The sequence below is a fragment of the Melozone crissalis genome, unplaced genomic scaffold (genome assembly GCF_028551555.1).
Source record: "Melozone crissalis strain CALT ecotype California unplaced genomic scaffold, PUWL_Pcris_2 ptg000023l_1, whole genome shotgun sequence".
In the NCBI taxonomy this organism is placed as follows: Eukaryota; Metazoa; Chordata; class Aves; order Passeriformes; family Passerellidae; genus Melozone; species Melozone crissalis.
The window spans coordinates 17,649,542-17,664,841 of record NW_026535801.1 but is presented as its reverse complement, the minus strand read 5'-3'; the positions used below and the strand labels follow the sequence as shown (position 1 = coordinate 17,664,841).

The 15,300-nt window shown below is 40.8% G+C and overlaps 1 protein-coding gene across 1 annotated transcript in view; it reads left to right on the top strand.

Moving 5' to 3' along the window:
- The window catches only part of ITPRID2 (ITPR interacting domain containing 2), a 40,158-nt gene extending 29,204 nt beyond the window's left edge, over positions 1-10,954 (top strand). Inside the window, exons 13-19 of the mRNA XM_054277907.1 lie at positions 206-286; positions 653-780; positions 1,791-1,941; positions 3,248-3,313; positions 3,970-4,350; positions 9,203-9,327; positions 9,730-10,954. Of these exons, the coding sequence (XP_054133882.1) occupies positions 206-286; positions 653-780; positions 1,791-1,941; positions 3,248-3,313; positions 3,970-4,350; positions 9,203-9,313 (918 nt within the window). The 3' untranslated portion in view covers positions 9,314-9,327; positions 9,730-10,954. The remainder of the gene's footprint in view (positions 1-205; positions 287-652; positions 781-1,790; positions 1,942-3,247; positions 3,314-3,969; positions 4,351-9,202; positions 9,328-9,729) is intronic.
- The last annotated feature ends 4,346 nt before the right edge of the window (positions 10,955-15,300 follow it).

Here is a 15,300-nt window from a genome sequence, read left to right as displayed (position 1 = left end):
AGTTTTCAAGCATAAATTTTTGCACATGTGTCAGTTAAGAAGTGGTGCTGACGTTTTGTAAGGTTGCCTATTTGCAACACAGTATTTCCATGGATTGCAGAAATCTCAATGCCAGAAAGTTTGTGTTTTAGGGGCTGCTTTTGGAGTGGCTGTGCCTTCCAGAGGGTGCCTTTCCCATTTCAAATTGTTTGTTTCTTCCCCCTAGTACCCAGTGATGAGGGGACAGGACTTTTCAGCTGCCACTGGTTACACTACTCAGAGATCATCCATTCTACCTCTCTATGAGGTAAGTGACCCTATTTATGGAGTGGTACTCAGTCAAAATAAAATACAAGGAAACATCCTAAATGTGTCACAGATTGTGCTCACTTTGGGCAGTTCCTTGTCTTTGTTCTCAAGAGAGAGCTTCCTGCAAATAATGTTTAAAAGGAATTAATCTAAATACACTTTCATGTGTTTGCTTGTATGATACAGCTGAAAATGTTGTTTTCTTGAGTCATTGTGATGGCACAACATGCAGCTTCCATCATGTGCTGAAGTGGCTGAGGTGCTGTTAACTCAAAGGGCTCATCTGGGCAAATGTGGCTACAGGATCCAAACTTACTTGAATCATTTTCCCATGTAATTCATTATTATATTTTTATTTCCCCAGAATACTTTCCAGGAGCTACAAGTGGTGAGGAGAAATCTAAATTTATTCAGAACCCAAATGATGGATTTGGAATTGACTATGTTGCGTCAACAGACCACAGTTTATCAGCACATGACAGAGGAGGAAAGGTAAAATTACCTTTTTTAAAAAACAAAAAAAGAGAAAATACCTTGGCATATCAGAAAATGTGTTACTGCTCTTGACATCAGCAAGAAATCTATTCATTTCAATTTTAACAGGGTTGGAGATGAGGTTTTTTTGCCAAAATCTTATTTAATCTTTTCTTTATACATCTTCATTCTAGATTTTTTTACTCTTTGTCTTTTCCAATCCCTATTTCTCACTAATTGTTTTTTTTCTGCATCCTTTCTCCAAAGTGATTCAACAGCTGCAGATATTAAGGGTTGTTATCATAGGATAATTGAACATAGGATATTGCAGGGGAAAGAAATCTTCAAGATTTGATTTTAGATCACTCCCATCTTCGTAGATGTAAATAAAGAATGAAAACTGTAGCATTCAGATGCTTTTCCACCTTTCAGTGGCTACTCAGTGAGCTACAGATGGCATTCATATTCTGGCTCTGAGTGGTTGTGCTCGCCAGGAGTTGTAGTAGCAGCAGATCTGGAACAATTTTTGAAACTGATTATATATTTAGTTTAGTTGAATCAGCTCTTGGCCTATCACTTTAAAAGTAAACACATTTGAAATCAGTTGGCTGCCTTAGACTGTGGCTTCCTGGCCAAAATGTAGCTCTGAGTGCTGGGGAAGCTATAACCACACAGGAGAAGTAACATGTGATTACTGCATTACTCTGTGGTGCTTGTTCTTATCAGCTTTAAATTTAATTTGATTAGATATATGTAGAAATACTGATTTCTTCTGCATTTAAAGCTAAAATTTTTGGAGAATGTTCTGTGGTACACTATGTGGTTTTGTTTTTTCTGTGGACTGATACATCTTTTCTATAAACGGAAAAAGACTTCTGTGCCACGTAGGCATTCAGCTAACATTGCTGTGTCCTGCTTTGAATTCCCTTGTACGAAGTCCTTTACTTGTGGCACTGTCTTGCTCAGTCACCTCTTTGCAGCTGGGTGCAGTGACTGCTTTTGTTCTTTCTGTGGCGTCCTTGCCGTAGATTTGAAGCTGACCAGCTGCAGAGCCTGAGGAAGTCTGTCCGCATGGAGCTGCAGGAGTTGGAGATGCAGCTGGAAGAACGTCTGCTTGCCTTGGAGGACCAGCTCAGAAGTCTGCACATGTCTTCACCTTACAGACCTCAGGCACACATAGTAAGTATTAGTTTTGCAACAGCATCATGTTTCTTCTCAATGTAATGTTCCTTAGAGAATTGTAGAATAGTTTGGGTTGGAAGGGACCTTTGAAGGTTATCTAGTCCAACCTGCAATGAGCGGGGACAAATAATAACTCATAACTGTTATAACTCTTAGAATGGGATGGAATCTAATGATTCCATGTGTATCAGGGGTCATATTTTCTCATTTTCAGTCACTGTTTCACCTTGGGGAAAAGGTGTGTGACTTTCTTGGTGTTCATACATATCAATACATACCTTGGGGGGTTTTAGGGCTGAGAAAGACAGACCTCTTCTGTTAGTGCTTTCTTTTTCCTCTTCATGACCCTGAATTTTCACAGTTTTGGTAGCTAGGGCTTATGTCTAAAATCCTTGGAGCATGGTGATGGGCTTTCTGGAGTTCTACACTGATTTTCTTGACAGATGAGGGCAGAGAGCTGAAACATTCACAATGTTTCCCTCCCAAGAAACAGACTGTGCTTTCTCTCTAGCTCTGCCAATCCTTGGGAACTCCTCCTTAGACAAAAACAAAAGCAAAAACCAAAACAAAAACAACAACAAAAAACCCCCCCACACCAAAAAAAAAAAAACAACTCCACACATGCAAAAAAACAAAACAAAAAAAAGGGGAAAATCCCATTGTCATGAGTTTTTTCCTCCGTTGCCTTTTGTCGCTCCTTCAGATGAAGACATGGCTGCCTGACAAACAGTGGGCGAAGCTCTGCTCCCACAAACACTCCCCAAAAGTGCAAGAAGGGGGAGAAGAGACTTTGTCTGTGTTTATTGATGGCATGGCAATATACTTTCTCCTATTTTTCACTCAGCGAAGGACTGTTCCTCTCTTTTTGTGCTGCAGTTCTGCCATCAGCCAAACAAAAGAAGCACAGACAAAAAGTGTCATATGCTCTTCCTGGGTTTCATTTCTCTTTCTTAGCCAGTCATCTTCTGTAGAAGCAGCACAGGCACAGGCCACATCTTCCTCTTCAGTATTTTGTCATGGGGAAAAACATTGAAACCCAAGAACAGGAAAATATGGTATTACTGTGATCTCAAGCCAAACTTGCATTCTTTGAACTGTATAAATAACTTTTTATTTGTAAATCCTTTTATAGAAGAGGGCCAGCTTTAAAAATGACTGAAATTAACTTTCTCCAACCAGCTCCAGTTCCGGTTTCCAACTTTCTGGTTTTACAGAAAGTTTTCTGACATGCAGCATGTTTATATACTAGCTTCTGAGAGCTCTAAGAAATTCATAAGTGCATTAACTTAACTTAATTTTTCAGGGTATGTATGGAAGCAGAAGTGCTGATAATCTGTCATGTCCTTCTCCACTGAACGTCATTGAACCAGTAAGTGTTTACTCTGTGTTTTTCAGATGAAAAGAACCAGGAAGACTTTACTTTAAAATAGGTTGCGGGAGATTAATTTGACACATAATTCTAGGAATACTTTAACTCCCTTAAATAGCTTTGTTGATGCAATTTTCCTTAAGCAGATTTAGCTGTAGGTCAAAGTGCCTGTAGAGTCTTGTTGGCTTTTAAGAGGAATATGTAGACGCGAGATATTTTTTCATTTGGTTGATACAAATGGTGGTACTACCTCATTAATTTTCTAGGGAAAATTATTTTTTTATATTTCTGCACATTTTCTGCTACTGAAAATAAGTAGTTCAAAAACTGCAGAAAGGAAAGAACAAACAAATGAAAATCAAGCCCTTACGTGTATGCCTGTCTATGGCTCTGGCAAGATGTATTCATGTTGCAAAAGTCGGTGGCTCGGGGAAGAGCCACAATTTTTATTTATGTTGGCTTTAGAAAAGGCACATTCCTTTTCATGATTCTCTTTCGTGCAGTAATAAAGGCAAAGGATATATTTATTCTATAGCTGTATTTGTTACATGGAGGGAATGAGTAAGTGATTAAATAAATAGCAAGAAAACATAGTTATGTCTGTGTGTGACTTTTTTGTTTGCTTATTCGGGACTGTTTCTTTTCTGAATCCTTAGGTCTCTGAGCTTATTCGAGAGCAGTCATTTCTGAAATCTGAACTGGGTTTAGGACTGGGAGAGCTTGGACTGGAAACTCTCCCAGCAGAGGGTGCAGAGTCGGTATTCTCCCATGGAAACTCGGATTCCTCTTCAGTGTGCTCTGGTCACACAGGTAGAAGAGCCAAGAGTCAAAGCAAGAAGTTGTACCGAGCCTCTGTTGCCTTAACACCAACTCCTCCCCTGAGAGCAGGCACTGGACAGCCAGTGGAAAGCTCTGAGGAGCTTGCAGACTCCAAGCCAGAGGTGGAGCACAAACTTGAAAAAATCCCTCTCATGCCTTCAGTTGATGAAATCCACAAAGCAGTGGAGCAGGAGGAGCTACAACAAGTCATACGGGAGGTGAGGAAGGAGGGGCTGAGATCTGGGATGTTTGAACTGAGTTTCCTGAAACCTGAGGACAAGGCTGGCTGTAACTCCTGTCCATCAAGGTTTTCTCTTTCCTCTCCAGCCAAGGCTCCATCCTGTTCATGTGCTGTGTCTGAAAGCTCAGAACATGTCACTAGGTGTTGGAGCCTCAGCTCTGTTTATGTGCAAAGCAGTGGACGTTTTCTTCAGTGGTAGTGGTTAGCATGTAAATTAATAGTTAAGTATGGCTGGGAAAGAATTTGCTGTCTCTACTACTTGGTTAAGCAGCAGTGTTTTCGATTCCCAAGTGAAAATTTCTGTCATGTTTGCTTGTTAAAATGCCAAACTGGAGTTCATTGAGTGGTGAAATAATATTTCTGAAACAACGCTGTAGTAAATGCTAAGTGTACTTTCTAGTCCCTCTACCCCAACCACTAAGGACTATAGGAATGTAAATGAAACAAGCTGGAGGCAGGTGGGAAGTTATTTCAGAGTTTGAGTGATTTTGGACCAATTTTACTGGACTAGTTTTATTGGCAGTCAATGAAAGTGAGGAGTGCTTGGTTATTTTTCCTGTGGGCCAAGTTAAGAAACATAACTAAAACTATGTGTTTTGTTAGTGGCATGACAGAAAAGCTCTCTGGCAAGCAGTATAAATGGAGAAAGGAAGCCAGAGAAACTACTTGTTCTGAAATGAAGTGCCTGTGAAAAAGTGGAGCAAACTTTGCTCTGAATACAGAAATGGGAATCGAGAACTTGTAGATTTTATTCCCTCTTCTTCACAAGAGAAGGTCCACTTAGCCTTTAGCTTGTCTCTTGAAGCTTTTGTATGGCTCTGCCATAGACCACTGAGGACTAGGTAAGATGTCATGCTTAGAAATGTACAACAGACCAGACTGTAATGCCATGGTACTTTCCAGGTCTGTGTGAGTTGAAGCTGTGGATAATTGGAAGCAGCTTTACCTTATCTTTGTCTGTGAAATGGATGAGATGCATGCCACTCATCAGAAGAGTAGTCCATGAGTTATTTAGCACACCTTGCACTTGCACGTGCTTCTGATTCTGCAGCAAAACCAATATGGCCTGTGTATCCAGGCTGTCTGTAAAAATCCACATGTCAGTGGTGTCATGGTGGAAGGCTGCTAAAGGAGAAACTGAGATAGGAAGGAGAGCTGTAATTCAAAAGTACTGCAAAAGCAGCTTAGACAAAAAACAGTGAGCTGAAGTCAAAGGACAGGATTATTTCAGTCAATATTTTTTTCTGAGGTTAGCCTCTGTGAAAGTTCCTCTTTAGCTTCATTAGTTGACAGCAAATAAAGTTGTGTACTCTTTGCACAGAGATTGTTATTTGGGTTGTGTGGCACTGAGGACATTGTAATGCTGAAAGAATCCACACTGAACTGAGAGGCTACTATTCAAAGAGGAGTAGTCAGCAAATAGCTGAGCTTGACTCACTTTGTGAATATTTGAGCACACAGAAAGATTGTCCCTCAGTTTAACTTCATTGGCAGTGGGTTCTGGATCAACTCAAGATTCTCAGCATGAGGATCTTTGCAGGTCAGAGTGGAGATGCATTGGCTCACAGCACTTGGTGGATTTTGCAGAGCCAGAACATGCTATTAAACACATATCAGGAAAATCTTTATTATTTCCTAAGAGTTAAAACAGAGCATAAACTGAAATGATGCCTTGCTTAAATAGCCCTGTTGTTAGCAAAGGAATTCCAGTTTCATTGTCAAAAGAAAGAGATCTGGTAGGATGCATTCTTGACGTATGCACTCAGAAATATTAAACCCTTGTTCATTCCTCCCATTCTCTGTAGCTGACCTTGTGTTTAGGGGAGGGAGAAGCCAGGCAGTGGGTGTGATATGCCTGGGTGGGCTGTAATGCATGTGAACTTTGACCTGTAACTATTTGTTCTGTGAAAAAAACCCACGGTGTTAACTTTTGGCATTAATGGACTAACTCCCTTGGAAAAACATTCAGCAACATGGAGTGTTAAAATAGCAAACAGTAGCTCTCTTGATGCAATGCAGCCTGGTCTCCACAGGATTATCACATGAAGTAGTTACTGCTTGACTTGAATAAGTCACAGGGTCACTAGGAGGGCCACCAGGCCCTCTCACTCTGCTCTTCTCCAGTTTAAAAGATGTGCTGGTTTAAAGATCTTTCTGCTTATGAGAGTGGAAATTCTGATTTTGCTAACAGTTCTTCATTATAAATGACACTTAATGAAGCTACACTTTAAGGAAATGTATGATTTTCCTGTCATCATCTGCTTTAAGAGGCTGTAATGAGTCTTAATGGGACAGAGATGGTCTGGCAGAGAATCATCCCTTTTCCATTTTCCATTCAAATCCGTGTTAGCTCAACATCCCTCAAAATGTAGGTTGTACATGTGTGCAGGTGTTGGGATTCCTCATCTTATTATTTTGAGCATAAAATCTCACCAGCTGCTGCCATGAAGGAGTGGCATGGGAAGAAAACAGAGTAGGAAGCAATTCTTTACTTCAAGATCAGAAGTATAAGCACTGTGAAAAGCCTTGTTCCCATTTCTTGTTGGTTGGTGAAGAACACCTATCTCCAGATTGCCATAAGTGGTGCACTTCACTCTCAATCAGTTCTTTAGCAGCAACAGAATACTGCAGTAATGGTAATTCTTTTCTAGGAGGAGAGGTCATTGGTTTACTGTTGTTAAAATGGGAGTGATACTGTGTTTTCAGTGCAATATTGTGTTGGTGTTGTATCAGTGTAGTAAATGTAGCATAAATGAGTGGTTTTCTCATTTTTCAAATGATCAATTTTTCATTCACTTGCTAAAAAGTAATTGATGGAGCATTCATTGACTGCTTTTCTGTCTTCTGTACAGAGGAAGCCTTGGCAGGGGGCTGTGCCCTCTGCAGAGCAAATAGAAGGTGCACCTTGCCCTAACTAATTTATAATGAAAAAGGCAAATATTGGCCATGGGTCATGACACATGAGTCACTGCAGGAGCCAGTGCTGGCTCACCACACTGGAGTGACCTTGCTGAGTCTGGAGGGGGAGGAAGCAGAGCCTGTGAAAAGAGGCAGTGGAGGGTGGCCTTGTTGTCGTCCAGACAGGAAGGTGAGAAGCAGAGGGCTCAAATAATCAAGGTCAAGCCAGAAGCTGTTGGAAGAGCTGAGAATAGAACAGGAGCTGCTTTGCTTCCAGTCTCTACTTTTTTACAAGACTGTCTGTCGTACTAGATCATTTACTTGCTAATTTGGGAAGCTTTTATGAGCTTTTTTTGGAAAGTGAGGTTTATTTTTGTCTGTCTGTTGAGAGAAGGGTACAAAATGACTGTTCTGTAGCATACTTAGACCCACCCCATCAGATACTGAAGAAGAAAGGCAGAGAGAGCACTGGGGGCTCTCTTATGCCTACTGGATAGTTGGGGTGCTGTGTGCGGGTTTCCCTGTGCCTACATTTCTAAATCCCAAAGCCCTTACTGTGCTGTCAGTGTTTCTAAAGCTTTGTACATCAGTGTGTGCATCAGCATAGACATCCTCTGGGCTTTCAGCTGTTGGTGAAACAGGCCCTGTTGCACAGTGGCTTTTCTTTTGTCTGTTAATCAGCAAACAACCCAACTGGAACCCATTTCCCAACAATATCGTAGTCAAGGCAGTCTGAATTTCTGCTTGATGCAAAGTAGTAATGAAATGAGGAACTTTGCCACACTAATGGTTTAGGGATTGAATTGCCTGCCAAAGAGAACAAGGGATAAATAACCTGCTGCTAATGCTGCTGCCACCCTTCTGACGTTGTTGCTTAATCCTTTTGACGCACCAGGAAAAGGGGAGACTAACATGAAAAAGAAAAATGTATTGCTTAACTGGGATGCTGAGTGCTTCTGTGTGACCTTAGGCCAGACTCTGGCTCTCACCCCCCTGCACCTTCTCACAGTTGTTGTCCTCCTGTGTCCTTGGAACTGTATCTAACTTGTCCCTCATGAAGACCATCCAAAAAAATAAGTTGGTGCCAATGATTTCTTGTACTTGCAAGAAGCCCACACTGTTTTTCTTTGTCATTCCCTGCTCTTTTCCAGCATAATATGCTCTTGTGGAACTGTATTTTGCCTCCTTTTCTCCTTTGTTTTCTTTACTGTAGCAGTCAGTGCTCTGCTCTTTTTTGTTGTAGCCTCAGCCACATTCACATGCCTGCTACTGGAAACTCTTAGGTGTGTTTTATATAAAACTTAATGAGTAATTCCTTTGTCACAATCCTGTGAAAAATAGCTTTCACTGGCATAGATTAAACCTCTGTTGGCCCATTGATGATGTGAGCAACTGCTGAAATTCTTTGTCTTTCCTGCTGAAAGTATGCAATTAGGATTTGTCTCCTTTTCAGTAATTTGAAAACAACAGCTTATGTTCACGGACTTGGACCTGTTCTACTGTGTAATCCATTTGTGAGAGAGATCAATCCTTCCTTTTCAAGAGAATAACAGCTTGTCAAAAAGTAGTGCATTTGGGATGCCTATGATGTATATATCCTAAAATGTTTTTCTTCAGAACTTTTCATAGTTGAAATGTATTCTTTTCTTAGCATAAAACCAGATATTCTAAGTAGTTAGAAGTGTAAAACGTAAATGTATTTGCCATCTGGAAATATAGAACTAGTTTGGTTTTCATTTATATAATTTGCAAGAACTTCAAAATGACTTACAGTTATTTTTTCATCCTTCTAATGTTTTTCCAGTCACAGTTTTGAAAGTTGAATTTTAGTGGTGCATGTTGGTAGTGTCAAACATATCTGCAATATCATTTAGTTTTATCAATTGTTTATATAAATTACTGACCTTTAAACTTTGGCTAATCCCTTTCAGATCAAGGAATCTATTGTTGGTGAAATAAGAAGAGAAATAGTAAGTGGATTGTTAGCAGCTGTATCACCCCAAAGCAGATCTGCAACTACAAAACAAGATACACAGCCGTGAAACTGGTACTACAGGTAATCTTTGGGGATCTGCAAGAACCAGATTTTATTTTTATTCTAATTGTGTTATATATCATTGCTAACTTATACCTTGCTTTGTTTGCATTTTCTCCTTGAAACGTAAGTTATCAAATTTGAAGTTCATTGAATACAGAGAATACTGATAATCCTGGATAGATTTAGAAAGTCAGCTGGTTTGTAGTTTGGCCCATTCTACTGTCAGCTTTCATAGAGTGGTCCTTGAGTTTTAGTTTCAGTGTGCTCTATGATGACTTTTTATGTGAATGCATCATGCAAGAGGATTTCTGCAGTTTGCCTGCCTTAGATGTGAATAGTTTCAAAACACATACCTAAACATAACAAACAGACTTCCAAAAATCTAATTTAGGTCTTCATCTTCCTTTTTTTTTTCCTAAGGTTGGATGTAGTTGGAAGTGCTGTGGGATTCTGCTCTGGGCAGCACCCAGTGGTGGAAGTGCCAAGTCGGTTTGGCTTCAGGAAGTGTTAAAGCTGCTGAGATGGGCTACTGTGTTTGGCGCTGGGCTCTACGATGTGGACCTTTCCTTGAGTTCATCTGTAAGGACTTAGACACTTTAACATTACTTTCCTTAAAGCATCAGCAAAATTGTGTCACTCTGAAAGGTTTTGTATTTATTTGTATGTCCCTGTTGTAAATTTTTATGTAGCTAATTTCTTTGTCTAATGATGCATCATGAAACTTGAAGATTTCCACACGTAACCAATTTATAAATAACATGTACACATTCAGCCTAGCTTTTTTTAAAAAAAAATAGAAAAAACCCACAACAACCCCTCCCAAAACACTGACCTCTATGAGGTATTTATTGTGCAATAACTGATCCACTTTAAGAGCTTGAAATAACCAATAATGGTTTCCACTGCTGTTACTTAGTGCCACTTCAAAAGAAGGAAACAACCCTCTTACACAAATTGCTGTTAATTCTTGAGGCGGTTACTATTAGCAGAGTGGTAGAATGACATGAGGTTACTCTTAAAACTACTTAAAGTTCTGACACTGAAAGCCTTATCTTTGTGTAGAAGACAACTTTTAACTAATTTTATTTGCTTCCTTGCTGTTTGCTCATCCCTTTATAGGAAAGTGCCTTATTTAAGCACTGGGGTGTTTTTTTTTTTTGGTATTGACTACTTGCAGTCATACCAAGAGAAGTTCTGCTTCATATTAACCAAAATGCAATAAAAATGCTATCTTCTAAAAGCAATTAGGATTTGCAACTTGGAATGCATGAATGACCTTGCTTATATTATGGGGAAAATGGAAAAAATCTCTTTTCCTTCTCCATCCCTCACAGAGTGTATTTGCAGTCAGCCTGGTGAATATCTGATTGTTCCAATGGAGAAAATTGGAAGTCATTGGAGTTTTTCTGTGGTCAAATAGACATTTAGTGGATATGTAATATCCCTTTTGACTGTGCTTGAACTCTCTTTACTCCTTTGCCTTTTCCATCTACTAAAACTCTTCACAGTATGTCAAGGTCTTTAATCAAAAATAGTTTCAAATATTACATTATATGAAAAAGTTTATAAAATTTTAAATTGTGTTAGGAAGACACACAAGGGCTGATTTCTTTAAAAAACTGTATATTAAACCAATAAAATATTTATTTTGCCTATAATTTGTGTCAGTGTTTTGTATTGTGCATGGTTTACTCTTAAGCAGAATATGATAGATTTGATCAAAGAGTACACAGAATGGGGAACAGCAGGAAAGCCTGGGACTTGGCTTTCCAAAAAGGTTTCAGATATTCAGGGACCCTGGAATGTGAGAGCAGTTTTGGCACTTAAAACCACTGTCTTAAAGTTGTTGGCTTCTGCTGCTGGTCCAAGAAGTTGATGAGGTGACCTCTCATCAGAGTTTGTCCCTGTAAGTAAAGGCAGGGCTTTCTTGAAAACCTTATTGTGCGCATTGAAAAGCTGAAATACAAACTCTGGCAGCACTGATACGTGGCAATCCATACAAGGTGGTAGTTGCAGTAGATTTCTGCCTTGCTTTGCAGCTTGCATGAGCATGCAGCTCCATTCCAGAACACCGCAGGAGATCAGCCAGCCAGAGCCACGTGTCCGCAACCTTCCTTTGCAAATGCAGAAACCCAAAGCATACTCAACCTGCTCCCCTTGTCAGATCAATTAACACTCTTGACCACTTATGTAGGTCCTGTGCCTTTGAGCTGCTCAAAGCGGCTTTCCAAGAAAGGTGACAGCTGCAGCTCTCAGGGAGTGCTGGAGGAAAGCACTTTGGGAGCTGGTGGCAGTTGAGCAGGAGCATCTTCCATGGAGACAGCAGCCTGACTTCCTGCTACTCCACCAAGAAAAGTCACTTGCTGGTAACGTCCCAGAGTATCTGAGGTACTTCATCTTGTAGCTTGTAAGAACATTTGATCTCAGCAGTACAAATCCTAATGTTTAATATATCCTGAGAAATGAAAAGTACTGCCAAATTTTCATCCAACTGGTGGAAGTCATATTTCTGAGGTTTGGCTATAATTTAAAATAAAGACATTTCAAAAAGATGTTTATAAAAACTGTACTAAAACAAATGGATATAAAAGCACCTTTTTTCCATAGTCTGGTTAACAAATTTTTGCCATTCTTAAACACACTTCCAGATAATATTTTCTGAATGATACTTATATATGGAATGCCTATAAACTGTTTAAAAAATTATTTTAGTGGTTCTGTCATATAGGCTAAGTTGAGCTGGTGTCAACTTCTGCTGACAATTGTTTGTGCCTTAGGAAAAGCCATCATTATTGGTGCCTATCCTGAGTGACTTAGCATAATGGTTTTCTGAGCATGGACAGTTTTAATTTTATTTAATGATTCAAACTGCTACTTTCCTTGCAAATTAGTGTTGTGTTTTTTTCTGCCAGCCTGGAATTTGGTATGGATTCTATGCAGATTCAGACAGCTTTATTAGTGGCTGATTAATACTGGTCAACTAAATTTGCAGTGAATGAAGCCAGACTGTATTGCCAGAGATATTTTGCATGCATTTCTAAATTTTGCTGTGACAGTGACCTTTATCATTGCCTGTTTGCTGTAGGAGTAACAGGAGAACCCACCTGATCCTGTGGCTTAAAGATTTGTACCATTGGTGGCATTTTGGCTTTTTCAGTCATGGGTTGGTCCATGTGGCACCAGACTTGTTGGAGACAGATTGTGTTCGCTGGCTAAAAGGGGTAAAGGATTCTAGACTGTGGCTTGGTGGTGGTGATTTGAAAGGGCTTTAAGCTAGCTTGGCAGGGGGAGGGAGATAAGGCTTGGCTCAGTAGAGGTGGGCCTAGGGGCAGCATGCCAGTGCTGGGGTGGAATCAGCAGCTCAGCTGATGTGCTTCTGCAGCAATGCACAGTGTCAGTGACAAACAGCAGGAGGAACTGGAAGCCATTGTGCAGCAGGACAGCCATGACATAGTGCCCGTCACAGAAAAGTGCTGGGATGACTTGTGTGACTGGAGTGCTGCAGTGATGGCTGTAAGCTCTTCGAGGAGGCAGAGGCAGCGGGGTGGCCCTGCACATTAGGGAGTGTTTATTCTGTGCAGAGCCGAGGATAGTGATGATAAGGGTGAGTGCCTGTGGGTGAGAATCGGGGGGGGGGGGGGGGGGGGGGAAGACCAGCAAGGCAAAAATCTTGGTGGGAGTCTGTTACAGACCACCCAGGATGAGGCAGCAGATGAACTGTTTGATAAGTGCCTGGCTGGTATTTCATGATTGTTGGCCCATGTTCTTGTGGGAGGCTTTATCTTCCCAGATATCTCCAGGAAACTCCAGCAGAGGAGAGGGGGCAGTCCTGGAGTGAGCAGAAGAGAACTTCCTGAGGCAACTGGTAAGTAAGGCTACAAGGGGTGGTGCCCCACTAGATCTGTTTACAAACAAAGAGGGGCTGGTGGGAGATGCTGTGCTCAAGGCAGCCTTCAACCACAGAACCACAAAATGAAAGTTTCTGATTCTTGGTGAACTAAGGAGAGGGATCAACAGAACCTCTACCTAGGACTTTGGCCTGTTCAGGACACTGGTTCAGAGTGTCAGTGGGAATCAGTCCTTAATAACTAAGACACTCGAGGGTACTGAGGGAGCTGGTGGAAGAGCTTGCCAAGCCGATCTCCATCAGCAGTTGTGGTTAACCAGAAAAGTCCCAGCTGGAGACTGCCCAATGTGACACCCAGCTGCCAGAAGCGTTGGAAGGAGAATCCTGGGAAGGAGAGGCCTGTCAGCCTGACCTCAGTGCCAGAGAAGGTTATGGATCAGATTAAGCTGAGTTCAATCTCATGACACATAGAGGACAGCCAAAGCATCAAGCCCAGCAGCATGGATTTAGGAAAGGTAGGTCCTGCTTAGGCAGTGTGATATTTGCATACCAGGTAGCGCACTTAGCCTTGGCTCCTGGCTTGTCCCTACTCATGGAGCAGCCCCATTCCTGCTACTCCCAACACCTGTATAGGAAATAGCAAACAACTGTGCCCCAGCCAACCTGCCCAGTTCACCAAAACCCAGATCCTCTCCTCCAGGTGTGTCTCAGTCCCTCCCTTGCAGATGCTACAGGCAGGACCTTGATGATTGTTTTGACATCTTTTGGTCTAGCATGTTCTTAGAGGGAGAGGAGGAGGAGGCAAGAAAGAAGGGCCATCTGAAGTCTCAAATTCAAAAATCAGAATTTTAAGAACATGTTCTGAAATTGGCATACTGAGCTTTTACAGGTACTTGGTGACTTTTCATTTTCTGCCTGGGAATATGTGTTTGCACAGGGGTTTTCTAACTCAGATTCTGAAACTGTGGAAGTTTATTCTTTGGTTTATCTTCTACGTGTTCTATATTTTAACTTGTGTTTAAAGAAATTTACAGTAACAACTGAATTTTATATTTCAGTTGTTTAATTCAGTGATATAGTCAGGCAACTTTTTCATTAAAGATTTAATATGGAAATAACGTAATATAAATTTATTCTAAAACCTATGTTACACTACACAGTTTTGTTTATTGAAAGATGTATTAGATTTATCCTATTCTTGGTAAGGAAGCAAATTGTAGCATCTTTTCCTGCTGAAATACCCTCCTAAAATCAGTACCAGAGTTTTGCTTCCTGCACTATTGAACTATAGTCCATATTAGGCAAGAATCTTTTGACTGTCTGCTCAGGTCATGTCCCATTAATCCAGCTCCTTTCCTGTGTTTTAGATGTGTGTATTCTACTGATGGTAGTGGATGGGATCTAGCAGTAAATGTTTGTACATTACTTCAAAGTGTGGAGAGCTATGAATTTCAGAGGAAGACTGGAATAGACAGTGTAAGTTCTTCTGTGCTCAGATAAAATAACTTTTAACTGATTCTGATTAAAACCATACTGCTGAGGAATTATTTATTATCTTAACTAAAGAGCTTGTATAAATAGAAATAGCTGTATCTCTTTACTTATCTAGGCTTTATGTATCCGCATATATAGTTAGTACATAAACAAGTCCAAACCTGATACTCTGTGGATAAGAGCTGGCAATGGAAATTTGGGTTAGACTGTTACCAGGCCAACAGCTCTCTCTGAATGTCCCACTGACTCTGTCACTGCTCAGAAAGACTTTCTGTTCTTCTTCTTGACCTGGCTGTGGCAGCACTTGGTACTCATGAGGCAGATGAGATCTGCTCTCCATTCTACCTCCCTGGCAAATATGAAATTCTTTGCATTTTCTATATATAAATAGCAGACTGTGTTTCCAGCAGCTCAGTGGGAGTCACCCTGTTTGCAATGCTGTTTGGAAAGGAAAATTTCAGTGTCATTTTGAATATGTAATTTTTTTATTCTTGGAAGGCTTCTGTCTGATTTTAGCACCCATGAGTGAGGCACAGTGCAGAGCCCCAAAGGGCAAACCGATGCCCCTGTCTGGGCAAAGGCAGGGAAGAAGCTGTTCATCAGTTTTTAGAAAAAGGCAGAAGGAAGAGGCACATGGAAGCCCTTTTGGC